Source organism: Moschus berezovskii, chromosome 14, assembly GCF_049115385.1.
Source record: "Moschus berezovskii isolate FMDL1 chromosome 14, NW_MosBer_1.0, whole genome shotgun sequence".
In the NCBI taxonomy this organism is placed as follows: domain Eukaryota; kingdom Metazoa; phylum Chordata; class Mammalia; order Artiodactyla; family Moschidae; genus Moschus; species Moschus berezovskii.
In genome coordinates, this window is record NC_142473.1 from 87,928,798 (window position 1) to 87,956,292 (window position 27,495).

Consider the following 27,495-nt stretch of genomic DNA (forward strand, 5'->3'; position numbering starts at 1 on the left):
GGTGCACTTTACCTGAAAAGACAGTAGGGAGGAAAGCCTGAGGAGAATGTAACCACCGTTTATTTTATGAACTTTGGAACGGAAAACCATGAACAGCTTCGGGAATGCTTCCCACAGGGCAGGGCACATTACTGGTCAAAAGCTTTATAAACCTTTAGAAGCAAACTCTTAAGTTTTTATAACAATGTTAAGAGCTTCACAAGATATATACCTCATAGTGAATACATTCTAATGATTTTTCTACACTTCCTTTTAGGACTATAAGTTGATTTCATTTGTCTTGCTGAAAGTAGAGCAGATCCTTGAAATGTAGAGGTTTAACATTTTTGTGGGACTTCAGAGGTCCCTGTGGAGAAGGAAATGACAACCCACTCCAGTGTGCTTGCCTGGGATAAGCCCAGACAGAGGAGCCTGGCGGGCTACAGTCCGTGGGGGTCACAAAGAGTTGGACTTTCAACTGAGTGACTAGGCAGAGTTCCCTGACGGATGCAACGTGTCATTTTGCTGAGTCACATGTAATTGTGAATCATGAGGAAGGTAGACTCCTGGGAATATGTCCCAGCCCATCATGTCACAGCAGCCCCTTGAAGGACTGAGGGAAGGATGTTGAAAGGATGGAGCTAGACAGCCTCATACTGAGTGAAGTGAGAAAGAGAAGTATCATGACATCCCTTACATGTAGAATCTAAAAAGAAATGATACAAATGAACTTACAAGACATAGAGACTCACAGACTTAGAAAATGAACTTAGGTTGTGTGCATTGTGGGGAGGGCCAACTAGGGAGTTTGGGATGAACACGCACACACTGCTGTATTTTATTTTAAAATGGATAACCAACAGGCAGGACCTATTGTACAGCACATGGAACTCTGTTGAAAGTTATGTGGCAGCCTGGATGGGAGGGGATTTGACCAGGGTGGGGGGGATGGATACATGTATATGTATGGCTGAGTCTCTCTGCTGTTCACCTGAAACTATCACCACAGTGTTCATCAGCTATACCCCAACACAAAATAGTAAGTTAAAAAAATAAAGAAGGACGTTGAAATGTTTGGGTACATTCGACTGCCCCTATTGGAGGAAATTACATACCACCTGCTATTCAAGATTGTAGGATGCAGCTCTCACAAATGTCAGGGGTGTACTACCATGTTGCAGCTGCCAGAAAAAAACCACTGCTACTTCACACCAAGCCCATAATGGGAATCGGGCAAATACCAGATCAGCGGCCTTCCCAAGAACCAGGCTCGAAAAAATAAACCCTGACAATGCAACTGATTCTGTGGGCATGAGCACCTTGGGAAGTGAAGGCGTCTGGAGGCCAAACTTCAGGAATGCTCCTTCCTTCAGGTAGGATTCCCCACACAGTATTATACACATTAAGAAGCTTCTGGAAAGAGAGATACCCACTTCTTCACAATGTATAGCCCAGGAGGAGGAAATGACTTAGCTACCCACTGCCTTCCAACCGAGTGTCTCACAGCACACAAGGCTGCAAAGGTCGCAAGCCCCAGGGTTAAACAAACCCAGCTCAGAATTCCAATGGTGTGACTAACCAATCAACTACGTGACCCTGAGTAAATTATTTTCTGAGCATCTTTCTTCATATTCAGCGTGACAACATGAATGTCTTAAAAACTGTTTAAGTGGAAGTCCGGCAATGTTGGGCGCTCCAATCTCAGGACCCTAGACACAGAAATACATGCTCAGACAGGGGCCGCTCCCCCAGGCCAGGAATTGGCGTTGCCCTTCTCCGCAGCCTCCGAGCCCCTTCCACCGCTTTGCCCACTTTCTCCCCTCCTTGAACTTTGCAGAGAAAAACTAAACTGGCATTTTCAGTGTCCTTATGTCTTTCTAAAGTCTTCCAATCACCTCTCAGTTGCTCATGCTTCAAAACACAGAATTTGAATCCCTGCGTGGATCAGCTAAGATCCTGAGAATTTAAATAGGTGGGTGACATTCAATTCAAACATCTGGAAATCCATGCCCAGTTTTTCTCTCAGTTTCCCATGAAGATCAAGTTCCCTGACTCCCGAAAAACAAATCACTGTGGGGCCAGTTCACCTCTTCCCATCGCCTCCTACTCAGAAGTGAATCAGACAAACAATCTGACTTTTTAAAAATTATTTAATTTAGTAGTTTTCTTGGAAAAAAAAAACAATAAGGCAAAAAAAACCGAACATATATATAGTTTTGTTTTGCTTCCGTGTGACTTTATTTCACCTGAAGGACTCGAAGCTTCTTCCTTGAGCAGAAATCTGAGGACCAGGCTGGAAACGTAGTGCAGATGGAGGAGGCGGCAGGGGGCGGGGGGGACAGAGCAGGGAGTTCAGTCTCCGGGGCGGGGAATACCCCCAGGAGCGGGGTCGCTGCTTCTGTGGGCCTCCCTTGAGGCTGCCGTAACCCCTCGCTCGCGCTGGGAAGCGAGTCCCCGGAGGCAGCTCCGGACGGCCGCCAAGGAGGGCGGGCGGGGAAGGAGCAGGCCTGGTTCCCCGGCAGAAATCCAGCTTCCCTGCGGGGACGGCTTCCCCTGGAATGATTCCCCGCAAGGACCCACACTGGCTGAGGCTCGGCAGTTAGGAAACAGAACACTAACGAAGAGCAGACAAGGAAGGCACCTCGATTTGTGATCCTCAACCAAGGGTGGGCGGCACAGGGGTCAGATTTCCGAACAAAGACAAATGGAACAAAAAAAGAAGGGAACCGGGGCCACACAGGCGCGGTTCTCTTACCCAACCCACGAGGCGGGCTTGCAGCCCGTGCCCAGGAAGGAGGATCAGCTATGTGGCGCCGGGCTCGGACAGAGGTGGGCTGCGGCGGGAAAGGCCCTTCCTGCCCGTCTACCCACATGCTCCCAACGCTGGGCAAGCGGGCAGGGCTTCGTCCCCAAGAGTCGGGTGAGAAGAGCGGAGCTGAGACGGCAGTGGGCACCCAGGATGTGACCCGCGGACACAGACCCTGCCGGGTGCCCGCGGACGGGCCCGCCCAAGGGTCTCCCATCCGCCCGTGTGTGTCCGAGAGTCCCGGGGAGACAAGTGAGATCAGAGAGCAAGATTCTTAACGGGAGGGCGGGAAATCAAACAGAAAATTCGGCCTTTTCTCTACATATATATAATATACAGGTATTAACACATTATTCCACAAGTGGCTTCAGTCCGTGGGCTCTGAGATGGTGAAAACTCCCTCGGGATAAACGCCTTCTCTCGGATTCTGAAGTCTGTCAGAACGGGGCAGGTAATGCTTTGTCCCTCGGGGCACAAACCTGAGCGGGTACTGTGCCCGGAGACAGAGAGAGAGAGAGGAGCCAGGAGAGCAGAGAAGGCGGCGGGGCCGGTGGGGTGAGGGGGCGGCGGCCAGCCGTGTCCACGTGGCCTCGTGCTCCGGGTTCTCCGAAGCTCTCTGCCTGAGTGAGTCCGTAAAGCCCCCCGTGAGGACAAGGAGACCCTCCTGCGCCACCCGAGCGGCCCGGCGGGCATCAGGGAAGGCGGAGAACAGCAGCGGGCTGTGCCAACCAGCGAAGACACTTCCTTTCAAGCATGAGCTCCCCGCGTCCCGGTCCTGCAGACGAGCCCCTCACGGGGGCCCCGTGCGACCCGGGCGTCTCCTGGGCCGCGCCTCGGCTCCACCACGGCTCCGTCGCCAAGTCTGAACGTGTTTCTTTTTCGAGGGAACCTCTAGGATCAGCTCCCGCTGCACAGCGCCGGGCGCTCCGCAGCAGCGTGCTCCGCGGGCCTGGCCGAGTGGCTGCTCCGGGGGGTGAGGGCCAGCATTTCGGGGTGGGGGGGGCTGGTGGGCCCCCCGACTCCGGGGAAGTAGGGGGCGCCTCCCCGACGCGCACGCGGGGTCCAGAAGGTTGATTTCAGGGCCAATCAGCTAAGGCAACCAGCCAATCACCACCAACGGGGTCTGCTTCTGGTGACTGATTCGGAACAAGTGATTGGTTAAGACAGACGAGCTCGGGCGGCGGCGCGGGCGGCAGTCCGCGGGCTCCTCCTCCTCGGCGGCTCCATCAGAAGATGTCGGGGCACAAGTCCCAGTCCTGCCGCTCCTTGCACTCCCAGTAGCCGCCCCGGTAGATGTGCGTCAGCTCCCGGGTCACCGGGTCCTTCCTGCGCTCGAACCACAGCGCCTTGTAGGGGTCGTGGGCCGCGCCTGTCGGGCAGGAGGCGGGGTCAGGGCCGCGGGCGCCTCCCTCAATCGGGGCGGACACGGCCCGCAGTCGCGGCGCGGCCACGCGGGGCAGAGGCGCCCTTACCGTCCTCCGTGGCCCTCACGGCCTCGGCCTCGCGCTTCTTCCTCGCAAGCCGCTGCTTCTCCTCCAGGCGCTGCTTCTCCGCGTTCGCCTCGTCCCAGCGCCCGTTCTCCATCAGCCTCTGGTCGGGCCGCAGCCGGCTGTCGGTGGGCGCGGTGCCGGCCTCCCAGGCGTTGAGGGTCAGAGCCAGCTCGGAGAAGTAGTACATGTTCTCCGCGTTCTTCCTGCAGGGCAGGGGTCAGGAAGGGCCGGGCGATGCCAGAGCCCAGAGCCCCGTGAGTGAGAGCACAGCTGAGCTGCCCCAGGGACACAGCCCCAGGTGTCCACACAGCCTGTCGGGGCACCTATAGAGGAGACCGGCGGGACCACCCCCACCCCTCCCCTCCCTGGGCCCCCCGGCTGGAAGGTTTCCTGGGCGTGGCTTATGCTCAGTTGAAATTAGGAAGACTGAAACATTCTACTAAATAAAACCTCAAACTTCCTTTTGCTTTTTTTACCACTTTCTGAGATAACCTTGGCTATCACTAAGGACTGAACACATGAAATGATGACAGCAGACAGACGGTCTCCATCTTAATTATTTCCAACGTCCTGGACATTATCTCAGGGACCATCATATTGCCATAAGCCTTTAGGCCTCAGTAGGTAGGCATCTTTCTCCCTTGGCCGTTTCTGAACAGTTCTGCTCTCAATTACAGAAAAATATTCCTCTGAATCACAATCCGAAGGCCCTCTGGGTGTGTGCCTGCTCAGTCGCCAAGTCGTGTCTGACTCTGCGACCCCATGGACTGCAGCCTGCCAGGCTCCTCTGTCCATCGGATTTCCCAGGCAAGAAAATACTAGAGTGGGTTGCCATTTCCTTGTCCACCAAAGGACCTTTCAGTTCAGTTCAGTTCAGTCACTCAGTCGTGTCCGACTCTTTGCGACCCCATGAATCACAGCACACCAAGCCTCCCTGTCCATCACCAACTCCCGGAGTTCACTCAAACCCACCTCCATCGAGTCGGTGGAGACACCAAATTATTTTTTGGCAGGCGTGGTCTGAGTCGTTCGAACTCTCCTGGGACAAAGCAGGCGACAACCCCACCCCACAGGGCCGCCTTGCGGTCCGCGCAGGCTGAAGCAGGAGGGCAGGGGCGGGGCCGGCGCGATACTCACGGTAAAGGGTTCCGCCTCCAGAGCAGCAGCCTGCTCTCCTCCGCGTCGTGGCCGCGCTGCCGGGCGTCGCCCCCGTTCTCCCCAGGGGCCGGCTGCACTTTGACGCAGTCCATCTTCTCATCCCACGTGCCCAGCAGCGCGAAGTGAGCTCTCCCGGACGCATCGGTCACCTCCCCCGTCACCTAGGGGGGGCAGAGCAGGCTCGGGAGCACGGCGGCAGCGGGGTCACGCCCAGGACGCCCCAGCCCTGGGGCATATGCGGCTCGCACCCTGCTGCACAGACTCCGGGGAGCCGCTCGACTTACTCCGTGAGCGTGTGCCTGAACTGCTCAAAGGAACAGCGCCATGAATGGGGGCTTCGTTGCCATTGTGTGGTACAGGGGTTTTTATCTGTACAATGTACGCAGAAGAAGCGTCTGACCGTACTGGGGATTACGTTGTGGTCTTTTCCCCAGAACTCAGAGACCACAGACGGACGTCTCCACTCTCCTAACACAACTCCCGGCACAATGCCGCTGCGGTGGTAACAGAAGCCTCGCTCAGACTTCACGGGGTCACACCGCGCGGGCCTTCTTCCCGCATCCGTCCCTTAGGCCTGCCGCGGTGTCTCCCAGCCTTCTTCCCGCATCCGTCCCTAGGCCTGCCGCGGTGTCTCCCAGCCTTCTTCCCGCATCCGTCCCTTAGGCCTGCCGCGGTGTCTCCCAGCCTTCTTCCCGCATCCGTCCCTAGGCCTGCCGCGGTGTCTCCCAGCCTTCTTCCCGCATCCGTCCCTAGGCCTGCCGCGGTGTCTCCCAGCCTTCTTCCCGCATCCGTCCCTAGGCCTGCCGCGGTGTCTCCCAGCCTTCTTCCCGCATCCGTCCCTAGGCCTGCCGCGGTGTCTCCCAGCCTTCTTCCCGCATCCGTCCCTAGGCCTGCCGCGGTGTCTCCCATTTTCAGTCTCTCGTGGTCCTTTCTGTTTCTTTGTCTGCCACATTCACTCAGTTTGCAGGGTCTCAGCTCCCCGACCAGGGATGGGACCTGGGCCCACAGCAGCGAAAGCACCCTCACCACTGGGCCAATTCTAATCTCTCACTGCTCGCGACTTTTACTTTCTAACTTACTGTCTTTTGCTGAGGTTCTCCTTTACCTCTCCGTTTTGCACACACACACATCCCTCTATGCCAGCTCCAAAGGAACAGACTCTCTACAGGACATACACTAGGTGAAAAACACTTTAATTCCAACTTCTCTTACCTTTCTCGCCACGTCCCGAGAGAAGTAGCTATAAGGAACAAATTTAAGATTGCACTTGTCTCCCGTCTTGTGATTCACAATGTCAATTTCACCAGACTATGAAAAGAAAAGAACCATGGATTGTTTTATTAAGACTGAATGACTTGGATATATGCTAAGCCCCACACCTCATAATTCTTCTTTTCAGTCTTACGTTCTAGAGCTCGTACACTTAAGATTCTGGTCTCCGTCAGTCTCGAGATGCTGTGAAATGCTTTTATCATCTTGGTATTACTGGTTGGAATCAAGGCCAAATGACCTTTTTTTTTTAAATTGTGTGCCACGTTAGGTGGCAACCTTCAGCACACACATCGATATTCACATAATAATTTCCCTTCCCAAACCAATCCTCCACTCGTGCTCTTCCTGAACTCTGTGCTTAAATCAAATGATTCTACTCACAGTTCCAAGACTACACGTGGTGGGCTTTTCTGTATTTTATTCATTTCATTCTCTCCTCCTTTCTATCTTGTGAACCCCAATGCACTCTTGAAGACTCAGCTTCATTCCTACACCTACTGTGAAGCCTCTCCCACTGCTCAGACAATATTCCCTCTTTTTTCCTAAATATACTGCAACCACTGTCTTAAGAGCAAATTGATAACTAGATATTATCTTAGTACACCTCTTATGCGGGTCATTTTGTCAAATATTTTTCATCCTTCACATATTTGTCACAAGTCTCCAATGATAAAGTAACTCTTGAGGGACAATGCCCCATCTGACTTGGTACCCCAAAGACCCCGCGCTCCACCCGGCATTAAATGTCTGATGCGCAAAGGACAGAAGGTGGGAGCCGCGCTTATTACTTTCTTGGAGCCTTCCTGGCTCCTAACACAGTTCTAGCAGAGCAGTCATCGAACAAACATGGTAACCTGGTCATTTACAGACGGTAATCTGGGGTACAAAGTCAGCAGTTTGGCAATGGCGCTGCTGCCTGAGAGGAACCCCTTCAGTGAGACTGAGGCCAGAAGCGGCAGTCTGGGTCCAGGTCACGCGTCCTGAACCCTGCAAAGATGGACGTGAGCACTCTTCTGAACTTCAGAAGCGCTCAGAGGCCCTTGCTCACCTGGTCAATCCACAGTTTGCCCACGATGATGTTGTGCACTGTTGTGGTCACTTTCTTCCAAGTGTAGTGGTGCCCAGTTGCATGGAAAATACAGTGGATGCTGCCTAGAAGCAGAAAGTGGCACACACATTAAGCCGAACACTAGAAAAACAGCACCGTGCTGGCTGGAAATAATGATGGATTGACTTTATCAATACGTCTTACTTTTAAAAAGAAAACAGTTCATCAGAAAGGACTTATAATCTTTACAAATGTTGGAAGTATTAAATTTTTCACTTGATTTTTAAATTTGTTAAATATGAATAAAATATAATTAATGATGAACACTAACAACTGATGCAGCTTAACTGAAAAACAGTATTCTGCAACAGCAGAAATAAAAATGAAAGCAAAAACCCCAGTCTTTTCACTAACTATGCCTGCCATACTAGCAGCAAAATTAACAAGAACAGGTCAAATCTACCCCAACATGAAAAAAAAACTCCCTTGTGTTGGTGATGGACAGGGAGGCCTGGCATGATGTGATTCATGGGGTCACAAAGAGTCGGACACGACTGAGCGCCTGAACTATGCGGAAAAGAGCACATTGGTGGTCAGTACTCTAGAATCAGACAGAACTGGTTCACTGGCTCCACCACTCATTAGCTGTGTAAGCCTGTGTCGTATAGTAAAGAATTCGTCTGGTCTTCGTCCAACATTTAAACCCTTGCAATTTCCCAAGTGATAGCGTCTCTGTTACTCGTGAGGGCCCTGGAGGTGTCTGCCAGTGGGGTGCCTCAGCTGGGTCCCTGGACAGCAAAGGTGATCTGAATCAACTTCTTCACAACTCTGGAAATTAACCAAAGGCTTACAGTAATCCAAGAAGCATTTATTCAAGAAAAAGGGCTGAATCTCAGCAGCAAAATGAACTGTGTGCACTGTAACTTGCCCTAGCCCTAGTCCTATCGCCCTCTCCCCAGCCCAGTAGAAGCCTTGGAAACCAGCAGCCTGTCATTACCTGACCTGTCTGGTCCCCTGTTAAGTCCCACTCACAGGGCTTATCTTTATTGGATCTGATTCAGCACCAGCTCACCTCAAAAAGCTTCTTCCCTGGGGCAAGTATCAAAACAATCAGTGGCAATTATTTAACACAACAGCGGCCAGAAGTGGTGATAACAGTTGGAGTACTTGAAGAAATAATGGCCAAGAATTCTCCCAGTCTGACGAAAAACACTCCTCCACACAGCCAAGGAGGCCACTGAAAGCCAAGCAGCATCAACTCCAAGAGCACCATGTACAAACCCACCATAATCAAAGCAGAAAGAGTCAAAGAGAATCGTCAGAGCCTGAGAGGGACAGAGGAGTGACGGCATCACAGACAAGCGACCCGCAGACCATGCAGGGACCATGCAGGCGGTGGGAGGACACAGTCAAGACGCTGAAAGACAAAGGCCGTCAAGCCCAGGATCCCACGTCCAGCAAAACTACCCTTCACGGACAAAGGAAAACTCAAGACGTTCCCAGAAAAACAAAACCTGAAAGGATTCATCGTTAGCAGACCTCATCTTCAAGAAATACTCAAGGAAGTCCTTCAGGCTGAAATGAAAAGACACTAGTGAAAAGTGAAAGTGAAATCGCTTAGTCGTATCGGACTCTTTGCGACCCCATGGACTGTATGTAGCCTACCAGGCTTCTCAATCCATGGGATTTTCCAGGCAAGGGTACTGGAGTGGGTTGCCATTTCCTTCTCCAGGGGATCTTGCTGACTCAGGAATCAAACCCAGGTCTCCTGCGTTACAGCCAGACACTTTACCCTCTGAGCCACCAGTAACTTAAATCTACCAGAAGTTAAGAGACCAGCAAGTGCTTAGTCACTCAGTCATGTATGACTCTTTGCAACCCCATGGACTGTCGCCCGCCAGGCTCCTCTGTCCATGGAATTCTCCAGGCAGGAATACTGGAGTGGGTGGCCATTTCCTTCTCCAGGGGATCTTCCCAACCCAGGGATCAAACCTGGGTCTCCCGCATTACAGGCAGATTCTTTATCATCTGAGCCACCATTAAAAGACAATTATGTAAAGCAACAGTTATAAAACAATGTTGATAGAATTACAATGTAGAAAAATGGTTTGTATGACAATAAAAGCACAAAGGAGGGAGAAGGTAATGGATCCATACAAGGGCAAAGTTTTTCTGTACTGTAGAAATTCACCTGTATTAATCTGAACTAGATTATTAGAAGGTTTTAATACCCAGGGTAACCACAACAAAAATATCTTTAAAAACCACAGTAAAAGAAATAACACGGGAATTAAAATGGTAAACTAAACAAAGCCTGATTAATACAAAGAAGGAACTAATGCACGAACAGAGGAACAAAAAAGACATAAGATCTACAGAAACAAAATACCAGAATAGCAGATGTAAATCCTAACTAATCAATCAGTAATTATAATAAACACAGATGGATTAATCGCTCTAAGCAAAAAGTAGAACCTGAAAAATCGATAAAATACAAAAGGAGGATTTTTTGACCAAAGTGCCCCTGGAGCAAATTCAAGGTACACGGAGCCCAGCAGTCACTGACACGGATCAACACGCTGAGTGGCGGCTTCATTCATAGTCTTAGACTGTGACTCTTCTCAGGTCTGAGAACCCCAAACTATGAAAGAGTAGTCTTATTTAAATGTACCTCTTTTAAACTGCAAGCTGCCACTCAATTCCAAAGCGAGTGGATGAGTAGGCTCGTATTTATCCTCTACCTCAGTCTCCATAGTTTGCAAACATCAATTACATTTCCTAGAAGCATTCTTTTTTCCAGATGGCAAGAATTCTAACCTTTTCAGTCTGTTTTACAAGAAGACTCAGACTTCTATTTGCCTCACTTATAACCCTGTCTGTACCTCTTTCACCAGTGACATCTATCGGCTTAACAATTTACCCTCTGAGAGGTGAACGTCCCTGAATATGTGAAAATTAAACTGTACGATTCTCCTTCCAAGTCACGGATGCAAAAATATTAAATACAGCCATCCCCAGGGCTAACATCTGGAAATCCTTTATACTTCTGTATTCCGTTCCTGTCACTACGTCAATTCTTTGTTCCATTTCCCTACAAAGGCAGAGATCTCTGTTTTGTTCACTTATATTTTCCCAAACATCTTAGAACTACATCTAGTATGTGGTAGATACACTAAATATCGAACCCTTAAAAAAACCAGAGGAATGGAATCTGAACAAAGAATTTTTTTTGAACTCTTAAAAAACTGGATCCACCACTTTTATCATGTTCCTATAGTTGTTTACCCCTTAAAGAATTTGAAATTAGTCCAATCACAGAGAAAATGTGCAGCAGGTTACGGGTAATTTAGTTCTACTGCTCCTTTTAAAATCCATACCCTCTCAGAATTAAATACATATAATCCACCCCTTTAGTGATCCTCAGGGTGCTCTGAAACTCTTCTCCATGGATGAAATTTACATGACAATGTAACCACTGACACTTGAGTTTTGCAGATTAAGTGTGAACATGTCAAGTGTTGAGTACTTGCAACCTAACACACTTCTGAAACTATTCGCTTCAAAGACAGTTAAGCAATTAGAACCTTTTTACAGGTTTTCAGGGAAAGATCAAGACTGAAATCACTTAGTCTCCTTTTCACTCGGGGTGAAATTGCATGTTAATCACGAAGCAAAAAAGTTAACACTTCAGTCTCACTTCCAACATCCTTCGATTTTTCCTAGCGTCTAGTTTGCACTGTGCCTGCTACACTGTGTGTTTTCTGAGAGACAGGGGGTGGAGTAAAGCAGAAAGCTGTCCTGCAACAACCCAGCCCTGTAGCTCTGCCTCCTGAAAGACGAGAGCCAGGAAAGGGAGAGGCACCTCGAGCCCAGGCGCCTACTGGCAGCCGTCTCCAGGCTACTTGGTCTCTCGATCTGCTCTGGGTTTCTTTTCCTGCAGACCAGCACTCACTCTTTGACACGAACAGGGTCAAACGTGCTGCTCTCGCTGAACTTCCAAAGAGCATCAAGAGCCTGCTACACTTTTCGAATAACCGCTTTTCACCTGAAGTACAGACATGCTAACATGGTATACTAGGATTTCTATTCCTAGGCTGGATCCTTTAGGTCCTGGTGCAAAATTACCTTGTAATCCAATAAGATCTTTTAAAACAAAGTTTCACCTTACCTGGAGTTTAGCTGTTACATAAATGATACCTAACCGCTCTGGTGGAGGGAGGGGGAGGGGCTACTAGGAAACCTAACCTTGCAGTCATAGGAGTTCTGATCTATGGAGAGAAACTGCCTGCCAGGGAATAAGAGGCAACACCACCAGTTTAAAGACAGAATTTTTTAAATGTACGCTGAGATGTATATCCTAACATAGTACTTAAAAGTAAAAGGAAGTGTCAAAGTGTTAGCCACTCAGTCCTGTCCAACTCTCTATGACCCGATGGACTTCTCAGTCCATGGGATCCTCCAGGCAAGAACACTGGAGTGGGCTGCCATTCCCTTCTCCAGGAGATCTTTCGCCCCAAGGATCAAACCTGCTTCCCCTGCACTGCAGGCAGTTTCTTTATCATCTGAGCCACCAGGGAAGCCCCCAGAATAAAGACACATTAAACATAAGCTAAGAAAACAAAGAACCTGTGACCGAGTGGGTCCCTAAAGAGTCTCTTAGCCCTCATTCACCCGTGGCTGAGAAGTTACGTGACCTGCAGAGCTGGCTCCCAGGTTCAGTGCCCGAACCAGGCCTCCAGGCTCCCAGTCCCGGAACCAGCAACCTCCTCCGTTCTGCCAGAACAGCTTTCCTTTCCGGAGCACCAACCCTTACCCAGGCGCCGGCCTTACCGAGGGGCATAATGGAGAGGTATTTGCCACGAAACTTGCTGGTGATCTTGATCTCCTGCCGCAGTGTCCAGCCGTTTCTGGACTCGGCATGGTGTGCAGCCGCGGGGGGATGGTGGCTCACCTGGAAGAGACCGGGAGCTCAAATAAACAGGCAGGAAGGAGAAGAGACACCGCCGAGTCACACCCAGATTCCCGCTGGACGTCGCATGCCCACAGCAGGAGGTGAACACCAGGGCCTCCAGGGTTGAAGTCCTGAAGGAAAGGAAGGCAGTCTGGGGTGACGGGGTCTGGAATTTCTGCAAATGCTAACACCCAGGGTGGGGAGCAACCCCCCGAATCCCCCCTTCCTCAAACAGGAAGCGTGCCTCAGTCCTGAGGCTCCTTCACCTGCTCACAGAGGGATCGGTAGCCATTCTCCTCTAACCGGTCCAGCTCAAAGGTCTCCCCAAGGAGTGGGTTGAATGGCTTGCTGGTACGGAAGACAGTGGTGGAGTAGGAGGACACGGTGAAAGCTGCAACATAACAGAGCTGTTCTAGAGAGCTCTCACACTTGGCAGCCCGGTCTAGCAGCTCATGGTACTCCAGGTCTTCAGTGAGGCGCTGAAGCATGGACAAGGGCTCGTTAAAGTTCACCTGTCAGGAAAAGAGCAGATGTAAACACCTTGCCCACACGGCCACACCACACCGTTTCTTCTTTTCTCCACAGGTGGAGACACACACTGAGACGCCAAGACGATAAAGCAGATCCCTGGGAAAAGCAGCCTCTGCTCAGTGGGGACACTCTAAGCGCTGACCCGAAGAACAGCCCGCTCTCCGCGGTGCGCTGGGACTGGGTACTCTCCACCTGCACTGATCTGTAACTGGGAGCTGAGATGGAGCCATGCCTCTTCTGCTCAGCACTGCATACCAAGAGCCCGGGATGCCTGGCCCCAGGAGACTGTCATCAACAGGCATCGAACAACTGAACGAAAAGGGAACGGGCCTGGGCACAAGGACGCCCGGGGAGGAGGCCGGGCGTGGAGCCCTTCTGACGAGGAGAGGAGGCTCGTGGGGTCAGGAGCGGGCGGTCCTGACGGGGAGAGGAGGCTCGTGGGGTCAGAAGCAGGCGGTCCTGACGGGGAGAGGAGGCTCGTGGGGTCAGGAGCGGGCGGTCCTGACGGGGAGAGGAGGGCTCATGGAGTCAGGAGCGGGTGGTTCTGACGGGGAGAGGAGGCCAGGGTGCTGCCTTCTTCTCTGAGGCTGCACAGCTGCGTTTCTGGACCGGGAGTGTTCACACCAGGGCGGGGAGAGGGTTCTGCGTGCTCCTGTCATCCAGTTTTAGAGTCAACTTGAGGGCACTCGGCTACAGGATAAAGCGAGCGTGTGTCTCTGTGTGCCTCCCTTGGGGAGAAGGTGTCCACTCATGCCGCAAATTCATGTACGCCAGGCCCTACAGAAGCGAGTGTGTCTCTGTGTGCCTCTCCTGGGGAAATGTCCACTCACGTCGCAGATTCATGGGCGCCAGGCCCTACAGAAGCGAGTGTGTGTCTCTGTGTGCCTCTCCTGGGGAAGTGTCCACTCACGTCGCAGATTCATGGGCGCCAGGCCCTACAGAAGCGAGTGTGTGTCTCTGTGTGCCTCTCCTGGGGAAATGTCCACTCACGTCGCAGATTCCTGGGCGCCAGGCCCTACACAACCCACCGGGGGCAGAGAAGTGAAGAGACTTTGTTCTCCCCGAAGAGCCACCTTCTAAGTGGACTGTTTGGAACGTACGATGACTTTACTATTTAAAGACTTATTATCAAAAGCAGTTAGGTTCCCAGGTTAGCCCATAACGCTGTTTAGTCAGCAGCACAGCTGAACAAGCCTGAAAACCAGCAGCTCGAGTGCTGAGTCCAGAAAAGAGAAGAAGGAAAAAGAAACCGCACTTTGTACTGAGTGAATTTGACCAAAAGCAACGCTCTGGTTACGGAAACAAACATGACAATTTCCTTTCCTAGAATCCTACCTCTTTTCCTGTCTTTTTCTGCATTTTTATCCAACCTCCTGCCCGCCAATCTCTATGAGTCACACACTACCCTAATATTTCTGTCCTCCCAATTATGAAATATCTTGTAATTTACACTATGACACTTTGGAGAAACAAAGTTTAAAAGATAAAAAAATCTACTTGAAATACCATCACCCAAAGATAACCATCCTTAATAGTTTCATTTTTCTATGCATTTATGTTTTTTGTAAAAAGGGCCTGTTTTTTTCTGAGAAATAAACCAAGCATTTCCCTGCGAAAATTTCCCAATGGGGAAGGATGATCTACCATGCCTCAACTAAAAGTCTTCGAGTACCACACTCCAGCACCACCTTATCCATGGAGAGAAGAGCTGTATAGTGAGAAAAGCGTACACAGAGGGGAAACGGATGGACAGAACGTGAATCCTCCAGGTCTTTCAAAAGCGGGCACTTATTAACTACATGGACAAAATCTCTCAGGGGCTGAGCTGCAGCCGACGTGCAGTTAACGCTTCCATACGTTTCGGGGAAAGTGGGGCGGGGACGCGCTCCGCTGGCAGCCTCGGACAGGTGAGCCCCGCGGCCGAGGATCATCACATCCTCAGGTCATCACTGCTCATCACACGCACGGCCCTGCCCCCGAGAGCTGTGCCAGGACCCACAGCATCCCCAAGAGCAGGCAGGCTTTTCCTACTGGTCTTTTTTACCACTCAGAGGCCTCACGGGGGACAGAGAACTCTGAGACTTTGAAGTGGAAGGGAGTGGGCATTAGTGACATGGTTGATGGGAGAGTGGGGCAGCATAATAGACAACCCAGAGACAGCAGCAGGAAGCTGTCGGCAGGCTGCAGGGACTGAGGGATGCGTGGGGTCACTGCACACAGAGGCCACAGGCCCGCGCAGGAGCTGAGGCCTCCGTGCCCGTCCAGCGGGAGCGCGGCCCAGGACGCAGCCACAGGGAGCACCCTGGGGCGGCTCCCTCCTCCCACCAACTCCAGATGCCTTCTGGGGCCTCGCCCAGGGCACCCGGGGCCGGCATAGCCCGCAGACGGGGAGGAAACTGCCCGGGGCTTGGCCTCCTGTGACCCAGCACAGGCGGGTGAGGGGTGAGGGCCAGGCAGTGGCAGCACCAGAGGAACCGATGGGGACAGGAGCAGGGGCCACCTGGGCGCGGATGCTCCTCTGAGCAGGAACTCAACTTCCGTGGTGACGAATGGCCTTTCCAGCCCCCTTTCCTAGCACTTGCTTAGGGCGCTGGGCCAAGAAAGTGGGGCTTCTTTTCAAGACCCCCGCCCCACCCTGTGAACCAATCATTTTATGTTTCTCTCCACTGAGCCTAATCACGGCCCTTTCCGGTCTGGAGAGGAGTCTTTTTTTTTTTACCAAAAGTCCTACATGCTTACATTTCCAAGACTCACATTTGCTGAACGATATATACGTGCCAGGCCCTGGCTACACATCAGGGGTATGAAGACAGGTAAGACGGTCTGGGCAGAATGCCGTCCACGTCCACGGGAGGCAGAACCGCTCACTGCTCCGTAGGCCCTGAGTGGCCGGGAGCCTCTGTCCCCGGATAGCACGCGGGCAGAACCTGCAGCCCCTCACACTCCACTGTCCCCTTCATCCACAGGCAGCGGAATCCCCAGTTCTTATACCAGCCACACCACCAAAAACAGAAGTCGTGATCTCCAGCTAGCTGAGGCCATGCAACTGAGTTCTGAGTAAATAAAGAGACTGAAGGGGATGGTTCACACAGTTGGCAGGAAGCACCCCGAAAAGGCAGGCGCGCCATCTCCTCTCCCCCTCTGAGGGCCTGGGCTACAGTGGCCCCCCAGCACCCAGGAACCAAGGCCACATGGCAGGGCCACGGGCCAGAGTGAGCCTGGTCACAGCAGCGGGAGCATCGACCAGAACCCAACCACCTGCTTCTGGACTCCAGCGTGATGGTGACTGTGGCTCCTATTTGCGGGCCAGCTTTTTCTGTGGACAGCCAAACTGTCAATATTCGGGCTGTGAGGGCCACAAGGCCTCTGTCACACTACTCAGCACTGCTGTTCTAGGAGAGCAGCCACAGACAGTCGGTACGTGAACAAGCGTTTACTGCGTTCCAATAAAACTGCAAGGACACTGACATCTAAACTGTAGACAATCTTCAGATCACAAAATATTAGCCTCTTTTTGATATTTTCCAACCACTTAAAAATATGAAAATGATGCCTGGCTTGTGAGCTGTACACAGGGCAGCGAGATTTGCCCCAAGGCCACAGTCTGCTGACCCCTGGTCTAAACAAACATATTCTGGACTCGTTAAATTGAACTTATACCTAACTGATACAGCCCCAGGCAGCTTGGCCAACAGTAAATGCTCAGGGGATGAAAGAGGAAGTGAAACCCACTGCCCAGAAATAAACAGGGGCACTTGTTGGAACACAGGGCTGAGACGGCTCGCCTTGATGGGACGCCTGGCTGAAGCGGGCTGACAGACGGCTCTGCAGAACAGGCACCAGCCAGGGTAACGGCAGCGTGACAAGGGCAGGTGGGAGCTGAGGGCAGTGCGGGCAGACGCCGAGGGGGGCACCAGGGAGCCAGTGCGGACATGCGGTGGCGCCCCCGGCGGGCACACTGCCTGCGCACAGGGCGCCGCTCCCCGGGGGAGGGCAAGGCCCTGAGGGAGCTGGACTCCACTCAGAGCAGGGAGCAGCGAGCAAAGGATTCCCAGGGACGCGGTGATGGGACCACGTTTGCAATCCTAAACCCATCCCCTTCTAAAGCAGTCTGGACAGATGGGAAGTTGGCCTGATGGGAGGCAGGGATGGCCACCATCCCCCGGAGATGGGCCCCGGCTTCCCGCCTGGAATCAGCTGCTCTGCGCTGTGCCCCCCACGTCTCTGGGCGCACAGCACTGCCCACCAGGCGGCCACAAGAAGGGACGCCCTGTACCTGTCTTCGCGCCTGTCTCTTCAACTACACGGATCGTGAAAATAGAAACGATGCTGAATTTATCTCTGCCCGGCCCCAGCACATCTGGCCTAGGGATCTGCTCATAAATCACTGCTTCTGAACAACGCATCTGATTCTCGCTGATCTGGAAGCATGCCAGAAACCTAGCTGAAATCGGAGCCCCTGGTTCTCGGCGATGGTCTATGATTGTACGGATAACACGGGACACGCCGCAGGCGGCCGTGCGGGAGGGCGGAGCCGTCCCGGCAGCCCCCCCGGGGCCCTCAGGGCCCTCGGGCAGCGCCCCGGTGTGTGAGACCCTCACCGGCATGGGGATCTTGGAGAGCTCTTTGCCGATGCAGTTCTTCATGATGCTCCACAGGTTGAGGCTGTAGTTCGGCTTGTACGGTATCCGCGTCCGCTTCTCCTTCTTGGTCTCCTCCAGCTGGTGCTTGTACTGAGGACAAACACAAATCCACTCAGGGACCCGCAGAGAACAGAAAACCCAGGATTTCTTGGCCTCCCTTCCCCCACGCTAAAAGAATAAAAAATCGGTATCTCCTGGTCCTCTTCGTGCTTTACAAGCACATCCCTGGGAACACACTCTGTCCACCTCTGCTCATCACCCCAGGTGAGACGTACCTGTTCATCGAGGCTGATGTCGCTACTGGCTCCGCTGATGTTGCTGCCGGTGCGTCTACACGGGCGGGAAACGGACGAGGATGAGAATAAAGATCAGAGGTAGACAGTGGTCCTCGCCACGTCTTTACAAAGCAGAACGCTAAGGACACTGAACAAACTTATTCACGAGTGACCAAGAGACGACGCTTAGAAAAGAGTGCGCAAGAATAAACGTCTCTGGAGAAGCTGTTCGTATAGAGACAAACACTCTGCCAGGTACTTAAGGCAGAGTCCAGGCCCTGGGAAACTAGGATATCCCCAATGAAACACTCCCAGCCTTCCAATGGCTGGGCGGGGTTGGGGACAGTCACGCCTAACTCACTTGTGGCCCAAGGTCTCAGGCACGGTGATGATCTCAGGGGCGTCAAAAAACTCATTCTCATCATCCTCGTCACTCAGGTCTCCTTTGCCGGAGCAGCACTGATCTGCCGGGAGGGGGAAAAGCCGCGTTAGTTCACTTTGCTACCTGTATCGGAACCTGGCGCAGCAGGCCTTCTAAACACGAACCGCACACACAGGAATGAGGGCAGAAGGCAGCAGGAAACACGAAGGGCTGAATCCTGTCTCGTTCAAGGAACCGACTCCAGAGATCCGGGGCTCCGCTGGTTGCCACGACGACCCCTGCCCCAAGCCCAATGCCCCCCGCCCCCCGAGCCCCCCACCTTTGCTGGTGCCGGTGCCAGGCGCGCCTGCGGGCAGCACCGTGGCCCCCCGGAAGGCCCTCTCCAGGTGGTTGTGCTGCTTTGCCAGCTGCTCCAGGGTCTCCTCCAGGCGGATGCGCTGGTCCCTCTCGTACTGTAGGGACTTCTGCCACTTCTTACTGTGGGTCTGGGCCAGCACGAGGAAGTCTCTGCAGGCCTGTGCGGAGACAGAACACATGTGGGTCCCCTCGCCTTAACCAGTCAGAGAGCCACCTGCCTCTGGAAGCCCGCGGAGTCATCCCGCTCTGGGAACCTGAGCCAGCGAAGTGCAGTGAATGGCCCTCCCTGTCATGGCAGTGTCGGGGACAGCCAGCTCTGTGACACAACCAAGGTCAAGGCCAGAAAAACACGCAGAAAACACCGAGCATGGTGTCATGGGCACTTAGTATTTTCCTGGTCATGAGGACCACACGGATGCCAGCTCAGCAGCAAACCTAGAGCCAGGTTTGTGGCAGCATGGGGGAAGCCTGCTGACTGGGAGGGGAGAGAGAGCCTGGGGCACCGTAAGAGGCTTTCGACCCATTCCCACCGAAGGCGGAGGGACTCAACACCAACAGCAGCTGAGTCTGCGCGGTGACACCCGGAAAGCAGGGAACGTCCTTGTTTCTATCTCGGCCCCTAAGAGAACAACCGACCTCAAGAAGCCAACACACATCTCAGGGGTCAGAGAAGCAACCTCGAGACAGAACACAAGCCTGGCCATGCTCAGTCCTGCCCCAGGCTCCGCGCGGGTTCCAGATGCAGGCCTGACGGCTGGCTGCGGACACACAGGTCCCCGGCGGCCCCGCCCCCACCACGGAGCCCCCCAGCCGCACACCCTTCTCAGACACGCAGATTCCCGTGGGGCGGGAATGCCCTCTGCCCCCTTTCTCTACTTGGCCAAGTGGCCCTCCCCTTTGAGACCCATGGCAAAGTTACTCCTCCGTGACACCCCCTGCTTCCCATGTCCAAAGGAGCCAGGCTCTCCTGTGCTTCCGCAGCACTTTGCACATATTTCTATTTCTCAGCATCCACAGCAGGATCGTGACTTTCTCTCCAGATGGATCATGAGTGACTTGAAGATACCATTTATAGCTTATTCACATACTTATCTCCAGCTCCTAACTTGGCCGCTTTGTACACAGTGGGAGTTCATAAAGTTTGCTCAATAGAGAAAGGAAGCAACAGAAGCTTAAAAGTCTAGACAAAGCTAAAGAGAAACTAAAAGGTAAATTGAGTGTCTGCTCCCATGGTCTCAACCCTGACCAATGGACTAAGGCCTATGGAGTCAGGAATTCCAGCTTTGTGCTCGGGGAGCTGCAAATCAGACTACCCAACAGCCTACCCGAAAGCTCAAAGTAACCCCAAAATCAGTGGGCCCTACTGGACTCGCCACGCTCCCTTCCCAACCCGGCATCTGCTCACGAGCAGAGAAGCAAGGGGCTTCCTGGACTCTCAGTCTCCCTCCCTCCCCGCGTCCAACGACCGGAGCCTGCGCACTCTTCTTTGATATTGCTGGGCTCTTCACACTTCTTTCCGAACTCCAACTCCGTACTCGAGGCGGCACAGAGAACATACCCTGGATCGTCACAGCGCCATCCCACTGTCTAACGGGACACTTTAGCAGCTTATCGAGCCGAGAGGCGCCTCACCGTCCTCACGTGAGAAACAAGAAGGACAGCCGCAGCGCTCTCGCAGCGGTGCTCAAGCCGAACAGGTAAAGCTCTCAGAAAGACCCGGCTCAGCGTCACCACTCGACAAGGCGCTCCTGCCTGCAGCTGCGCCTGCGCCATAGCCGGTCTCGCCCCTCCCGACCCGCCCCACCCAGGGAGGCGCCTGCCACACCGGGCCCGGCTCCTCCCCCATGTCCCGAGACCAGTGACAACTCGGGCGGCGAGAGACGGCATGCCGGGCACTGTGCCCACCTCTCCACACCCATGAGCTCGTGAAAGCCTTTCCACACCCCAAGAGCAGAACCATCGCCACTTACAGAAAAGGAACTGGGTGGGGTCACAGAGGAAGGAGGCCCCCCGGCTACAGAGACGGTTAACTGGGGCCGCTGGACTCCACGGCCCCAAATCAGGGGTGCCTTTTTTTCACAGAAGACTCTGTCAGGTCTTCCAGGATTTAGGTGACGTGTTACCGTCTCAGATTCTCCCGGTCTGAGCTGGACACCCCCAAGGATTGTAGCACAGCAGCCTGTGCCCACATCTGCCGGGGCGCTCAGCACACTCCATAACCATCTGTTCACCTCTCAGCCCCTAAACGGAGAGTAACCTCCCTGAGGGCAGGGACCACGGCCGTATCCCCTAGCACCGTGCCTAGAACACCGAAGGTGCTCAACACGTGTTCACTGAATTAGTAAATGGATACACTAACAATTGGCAGATTCACTCCCCTGCTTAGAGACTCACTCTGGTAGCAAGAAAAGCTGTATCCTAAGCGAGCAGGCAGCTGAGCGAAACTCACGCACTCTTGCTTTGCACTGACACTGCCCGTTTTGAGGCGCGATGTGCTGCACAGCACTTTTCAGGCCTTGCCATTATCCCCCCGGAAACAACACATGGATTAAAAAACGCCTTTCCAGCAATAACTGGCTACAAAAGGGGCAAAGACAGTGCACTCCAGAGAACAGAATGAGAACTGACACAAGCTCTGGATACCTAGAACTCAGGGAAAAAGAATTCTCCCCAGGAAAAAGGAAAGCATATTTTCAAGAGAAAAGTTCAAAATAAAGTTTCAGTTTTATGAGACATTTTTAAATCAAGAGGTGTTTTATATAGCAAATATTTATCATAGTAGAAAATAATTGTCATGGGAGCAGACTTGGATAAAAGATAACCGACGATTTTTCCTGAGCGGTTCTGTTTCATACGTATATTTATGTACTATTGATTAAATGACCTGTGTGATTCATGAGTTTTCCTGATCACAGGAGGAACAGAAAAATAGGCACCAAGAGGTGGAAGAGTCTGAAAAGAGCGCAGGCCCAGAGGTCAGGGACACAGGTGCCCGCGCCGGAGCGCAGAACGGCGACTGGCGCTGCTGGGAGGCGCTGATCTGCCCCCAACCCTTAAATGGACAGAATAGCTTCTCTCCTCGCCTCTGTGTGAGTCAGAGCACGATGAGTGCTCACTGCTTCAGAACAGGGCACAAAAATAAAAGTCACCACCACTTTCTATTAAGGGGTTTTAAATGTAGGAAAGTAAAACTTCCCTTGGTCAGAGGAAAAAGACTTTTGATCTTGAAGAGCCGCACAAACTAAACTAGTTCTAAACAGAAGCCTCATTATCACTTCTTCAACAAGGGAAAAAATCGGACCTGACTGAAGGTAGTGTGAAATCGCTTAGTTGTGTCCATGTCTTTCTGACCCCATGGACTGAGTCCATGGAGTTCTCCAGGCCAGGACACTGGAGTGGGTTGCAATGCCCTCCTCCAGGGGATCTTCCCAACCCAGGGATCAAACCCAGATCTCCCGCATCACGGGCAGATTCTTTACCAGCTGAGCCACAAGGGAAGCCCAAGAACACTGGACTGGGAAGCCTTTCCCTTCAGGGCATCTTCCCGACCCAGGAATCAAACCGGGGTCTCCTGCACTGCAGGCAGATCCTTTACCAGCTGAGCTACCAGTAAGTGTTAGGTTCCTCCCATTTAATCAGACAAGAAAACAAAAGCACCAGCTGTGTAAGCCCTTTCTCACAGAGCAGACTTCTCATGTGCCTTGAGAACTATGCTCTCATGTTCCTACCTGGAAGCTGACTAACATAACCTGCCAGGTGAGGGTCGGCCTCCAGCAGAGGAAGCGCGGCACTGTTTATAAACCGCGCACTCACTCCACGCCTATCACCCAGTATCTGCCCCACATCACCAGTGCCAGTGGCGCTTTGGGTTTACCTGGAGCCCTGCCTCCAAGCAGCCGAAGTATCCCACAGACACATGACAGTCACCCGAGCTACGAGTCACAAGGGGGCAGAAGCGCTGGTCCCTTCTTTTGAAAAGAAGAGTGCCCAAGGTTGGGTATGTCATCTTATCACCTACAAGGGTGCTGAAGTGTTAGTCGCTCAGTTGTGTCTGACTATTTGCAATCCCATGGGCTGTAGCCCACCAGGCTCCTCTGTCCATGGGATTCTCCAGGCAAGAATACTGGAGTTGGTTGCTGTTTCCTTCTCCAGGGATCTTCTGGACCCAGGGATCGAACCTGTGTCTCCTGCATTGAAGGCAGGCTCTTTACCGTCTGAGCCACCAGGGAAGCTCTATCGCCTAGAGCTCTCTCAAAGAGTTCTATCACCTCTCAAAGACTAAAAGTGAGACTCACCCAGATTCCAAGGTTCTCCGTAATACCTGACCCAGCCCCCCACTTACCACACTGCAGGCCAGCATGCACTAGCAAAGCAGGGGTCAGACTCCAACGGAAATCTCAAAGAACAGAAAGGTGGAAAGGACCATGAAGACCTTCCAGTTGCAACAGAGAGTTAAGAAAAACAGAAAAGGAGGGAGGAAGAAAGAGAAAGAATGAAAGGAAGAGAGAGAGAGTCGCAGCCCCCAGAGGTGAAGGACTCAGCATCACCATCAGAGGCCTGCTGGGCAGTGCCCTCCTGATGGTCGGAGCAGGGCAGCGCGGAGGCTCATACTATCCGTGCGCCCTACTCAGTTTGGCAAGAGACTCTGCAACTCAAACCCCTTGAACAAGGAGGCAGGACCGATGGTCTACGCGTGGCCAATCACAGCCTTCCAGCATGTGGGGGGCGTGGCCTTTCCCCAGCTCGTAGCGGGAGCGGCCTTTCCCGCGGGGCGCTCACGTTGATCATGGCGTTGGACGTGATCCTGAAGAGGGTAGCACGCTCGTTGACCTGCTTGATCTTCTCGCTGCTCTCGGCCGGCAGCCGCAGGGCCTCCAGCTCGCTGAGCGAGCGCTGCAGCGCAGTGCCGTGCTTGGCAATCAGGTCGTTGCAGGTGCTCAGGTCCTCCACCTTGCTGGACAGGGTCCGCAGGGTGTTCTGCAGCTCCGTCTTGTCGGTCTGGGAGACGGACTCTTCGTCTCCTGACTCATCTGTGGGGCGAGAAGGGAAACCGTGGGACTCTGGGCCCAGGGCCGAGAGCCGGAACGCTCCCGGTCCGCCCGCGAGCCGACCTGCGCCCTCAGCCTGCGCCGTGACCGGCCGAGCTCATCGCTGCCAGGTGACTCTCCAGCACCAGTCCTCGGCCCAGCTGGGGCGGACACTGGGGGCAGACAACAATGGGCGTTCCTTCTGCTCCCGCTTTTCTAATTTTATTGAGATATAATTGGCGTATGATGCTGTTTTAAGTTTGAGGTGCACAGCACATACATCTGTCGAGAAATAATTAAAGTAACTAACCTCCATTACCTCACACAGACACAAAACGAAGGCTTTTCCCTGCGATGAGACTTTCAGGATCTGCTCTCTTGGCAACTTTCAAACACACCACACAGCAGAGCTCACCAGTCACGTGCTGCCCACGACATCCCTGGGACTTACTTGCCTTCTAACTGGAGGCCAGCATCTTTGGACCACCCTCAGCCAACCCCCTCACGGCCCACACGGGGTTCTTCCTAAAGATGCAGTCTAGGCCCCATCCCCAGAAAGGCTCTGATCTGGCTGGTGTGAGGCACGGTCCAGGAATCTGTACTTGGCAAAGCTGCCCGGGTGATTCTGACACACGCTGCGGGCTGTGAACTAGTGATGAGAGGGCAGGGTGCAGAAGCTAAACGGCTCTTACGGTTGGGAATGAATTATTGCGCCTTTAACCCTAGCATGAGGGTCCCAAAACAGTCATTCTGACTGTGGCTGCCAACCCACAGTCATCTGTTGGGTGACTGGCAGGCCCCTGTGTGTCCTGGGCTGAGAGTCACAGCCCAGCCCTCTGTGAACCACACTCACATCCTCAAAGGGCACATTAATTCCTCTTTCCTACGGGAGGACGCAGGAACTTCACGGTGGATTCATCCGACACTGAAAACGCCTCCTGAATAACAAGTCACGGAGAGGCTGAGCCTGCCTTTCACTGGCAGGTTTGTCCCCAACGCTGTGTAACTGCAAAGTCATTTTCTAGCCATGTCCCTTCCTCTGCGGGAGCTAAAATCAGCACTAAAATCAAAACAAAACAAACAAGGAAAGACCTGCCTTATCTATATCTGCTAGACAGAGGGGCAGGGCCAGAGTCAGAATATAACCTGTGACTCAGAGACTTATAAAGCAGGAAACTTTCCTTTCGTTGCTTAAGAGACATTAAACACAACCTGGGGAACCACAAGAGATAGGAACGAGAGACGGACCGAAGTCAGCAGCTGAGCACCACGGTCAGCTCTAGGCGAACAAGCTCAGTGGCATTAAACTACCACTTCCCTTTAAGAAAAATCAAAACATAAGCAGACTGTGCCTTTTAGTGAGACTATGGCAGCAAAATAAAGATTTTTCACAGAAAATATCACAAGTAATTCTTTCCCATGTGTCTTAGGCATGAAACAGCTCCGGCCGCCGACCCAGGTGGGGATGAGGGACGGCTGGAGCTCCTCTGCCCCGACCCGTGACAGCAATCCCTCCATCAGGGGTCTCTGCCCACTGCCAGGGGGTTCAAATATCATGCTTTGGCAGTCTACGGAGATTGCTGGTTTCAATGCAACTAAACAAACAGTTAAGTAAGAAGATGTCAAGAGAAAAGGAAACAGTAAGGACAGAGCCAACCTGTGAGTTTATCAGTTTCGATGTGATTTATCAATCAAATCAATAAATCAAAACTGATTTATCAATAAAATCATCCTTTCTCAAGATTTTAAGGCAGTCAGTGGGCATTAGAAAGCAAAAGCTAACTGCCATGCTTCTAAGACAAGAGTTTCCCAATTTCAACCGTTCTGACATTTGGGGCCAACCGCCTCTGGCAGGGGTGGATGGGGGGCTGTCCTGAACGCTGGTGGGAGCTTCAGCAGCAGCCCTGGCCTCTGCTCCCGCAGGTCAGGAGCACTGACCCCCTCAGTGGGAACAAGACGTCTCCAGACATCACCAGATATCCCCTGAGGGGCTGAACTGCCAAGCTGAAAACCAGCCCTCCGGGAGAGATTCTGCCCGCCCGGGAGCCAACACACAGCTGGTAATTAGATGACAGTGGGGGCAAAGGAGGTCTGCGTGTCAGGGGCGAATGGAGCATCCCCAGGGGCTCGCCCCACCTGACTCGGCCAGCATCTTCACCGCCTTGGCCTTGGCCAGCTCCAGGGCCGTGACCCAGCGCTGCCGCTCCACCTCTGAGCTCGCCTTCAGGTGGTAGGTCTGTGCTCCCCCGTTGGAGATGATGAAGTTGCAGGAGTCCTCCACCGTGATGTTGGCCGTGGCGAGGTTGATGGTGCCGCGGCAGGTGTGCCGCATCTCTGCCTTCGACCTGCAAGAGTGAGCCACAGACAGCTGAGTGGATGCACGTGCGCCGGCCCTCTCGGCACACTCTCCTCCACAGCTCTGCGTCTTCCAAACATACCGCAGTCCTAGGGATCAGCAAGTTCTAATATTCTCCTTGCATGGCTCCCTCCAATTAAAAAGTCAGTCAGCAGGGACTTCCCTTCTGAGCCTGTAAATGTTCTGAGTCAGAGTTTACTGCTCCGCTCTTCCCCTCACCCTGAGCTTTGGAAAAACAGGCTTCACTGAAGGCGAACTACAGACAGCATTAATCCTGGAATTTTAAGTGTACAATTTAATGAGTTTGGACAAATGTAAACAATTGTGCAACCAACTCCACAGTCAAGATGGAGAACACTTCCATCACCCCCAAGAGTCCCCTCAGGCCCCTTTACAGTCAGGAGTTACCTTTCATTTAGCAAGATACAATTATCAAAGGGTGCTTAACAAACTCATGCAACCAAATTCTATATAATAATCTCATTCTCTAAGAGAAAGAGGGAGTTCTCTGGCAGGTCAACGGTTAAGACGCTGTGTTCCCAGGGCAGGGGGCACGGGTTACATCCCACATGCCATGTGGTGTGGCCAAAAAAAAAAAAAAAGTTAAAAGAATAGCTCCATTTTACAAATACTGAACAATCCACTCCCCCAATCCACTATAACTCAGCCTCAGTGAGAATGGTCACACCACTCTAAAGACCATCTTGCAGGCGTGTAAGGCACACTTAGATGTTTAGAGTATTAAACACTGTGTGTGCGCTCAGCTGCTAAGTGGTGTCTGACTCTCTGCAAGCATATGGGCTGAAGCCGCCAGGCTCCTCTGTCCACAGGATGATCCCCCAGGTGGGAGCACTGGAGTGGGTTGCCATTCCCTTCTCCAGAGGATCATCCCAACCCAGGGATCAAACCTCATCTCCCACACTGGCAGGCAGATTCTTTACCACTGAGCCACCAGGGAAGCCATTAAACACTGACTACAGCTTAAACAATATGAAAGAGGAGTCACTAGCTCTCTGTGGGAGTGAAGAAAGCATATTCATTAAAGGAGCTCAGGGTGGTATAATCTTTCAGGAATATATTCTTTCCTAAGGTCCACTGACCTCTGGTGGTGGGAACTCCTAAGCTACCCTATTAATAGCTAAGAGAAATTCAGCAAATCTCTTCTCAGAGGATTGGGTGTAAAAATTTTCTCCATTGCTACTGACAGTTCTATTAATAGG

General features: G+C 52.6%; 1 protein-coding gene across 1 annotated transcript in view; it reads right to left on the minus strand.

The window, feature by feature from the left end:
- Positions 1 to 2,114: 2,114 nt before the first annotated feature.
- The window catches only part of OSBP (oxysterol binding protein), a 29,101-nt gene continuing 3,720 nt past the window's right edge, over positions 2,115 to 27,495 (minus strand). Inside the window, exons 2-14 of the mRNA XM_055424195.2 lie at positions 26,056 to 26,264; positions 23,672 to 23,922; positions 18,855 to 19,050; positions 18,515 to 18,617; positions 18,154 to 18,208; positions 17,837 to 17,968; positions 12,971 to 13,216; positions 12,584 to 12,704; positions 7,754 to 7,857; positions 6,646 to 6,741; positions 5,413 to 5,594; positions 4,258 to 4,478; positions 2,115 to 4,154 (exon numbers count right to left, since the gene is read on the minus strand). Coding sequence (XP_055280170.1) covers positions 4,012 to 4,154; positions 4,258 to 4,478; positions 5,413 to 5,594; positions 6,646 to 6,741; positions 7,754 to 7,857; positions 12,584 to 12,704; positions 12,971 to 13,216; positions 17,837 to 17,968; positions 18,154 to 18,208; positions 18,515 to 18,617; positions 18,855 to 19,050; positions 23,672 to 23,922; positions 26,056 to 26,264 — 2,059 coding nt within the window. The 3' untranslated portion in view covers positions 2,115 to 4,011. The remainder of the gene's footprint in view (positions 4,155 to 4,257; positions 4,479 to 5,412; positions 5,595 to 6,645; positions 6,742 to 7,753; positions 7,858 to 12,583; positions 12,705 to 12,970; positions 13,217 to 17,836; positions 17,969 to 18,153; positions 18,209 to 18,514; positions 18,618 to 18,854; positions 19,051 to 23,671; positions 23,923 to 26,055; positions 26,265 to 27,495) is intronic.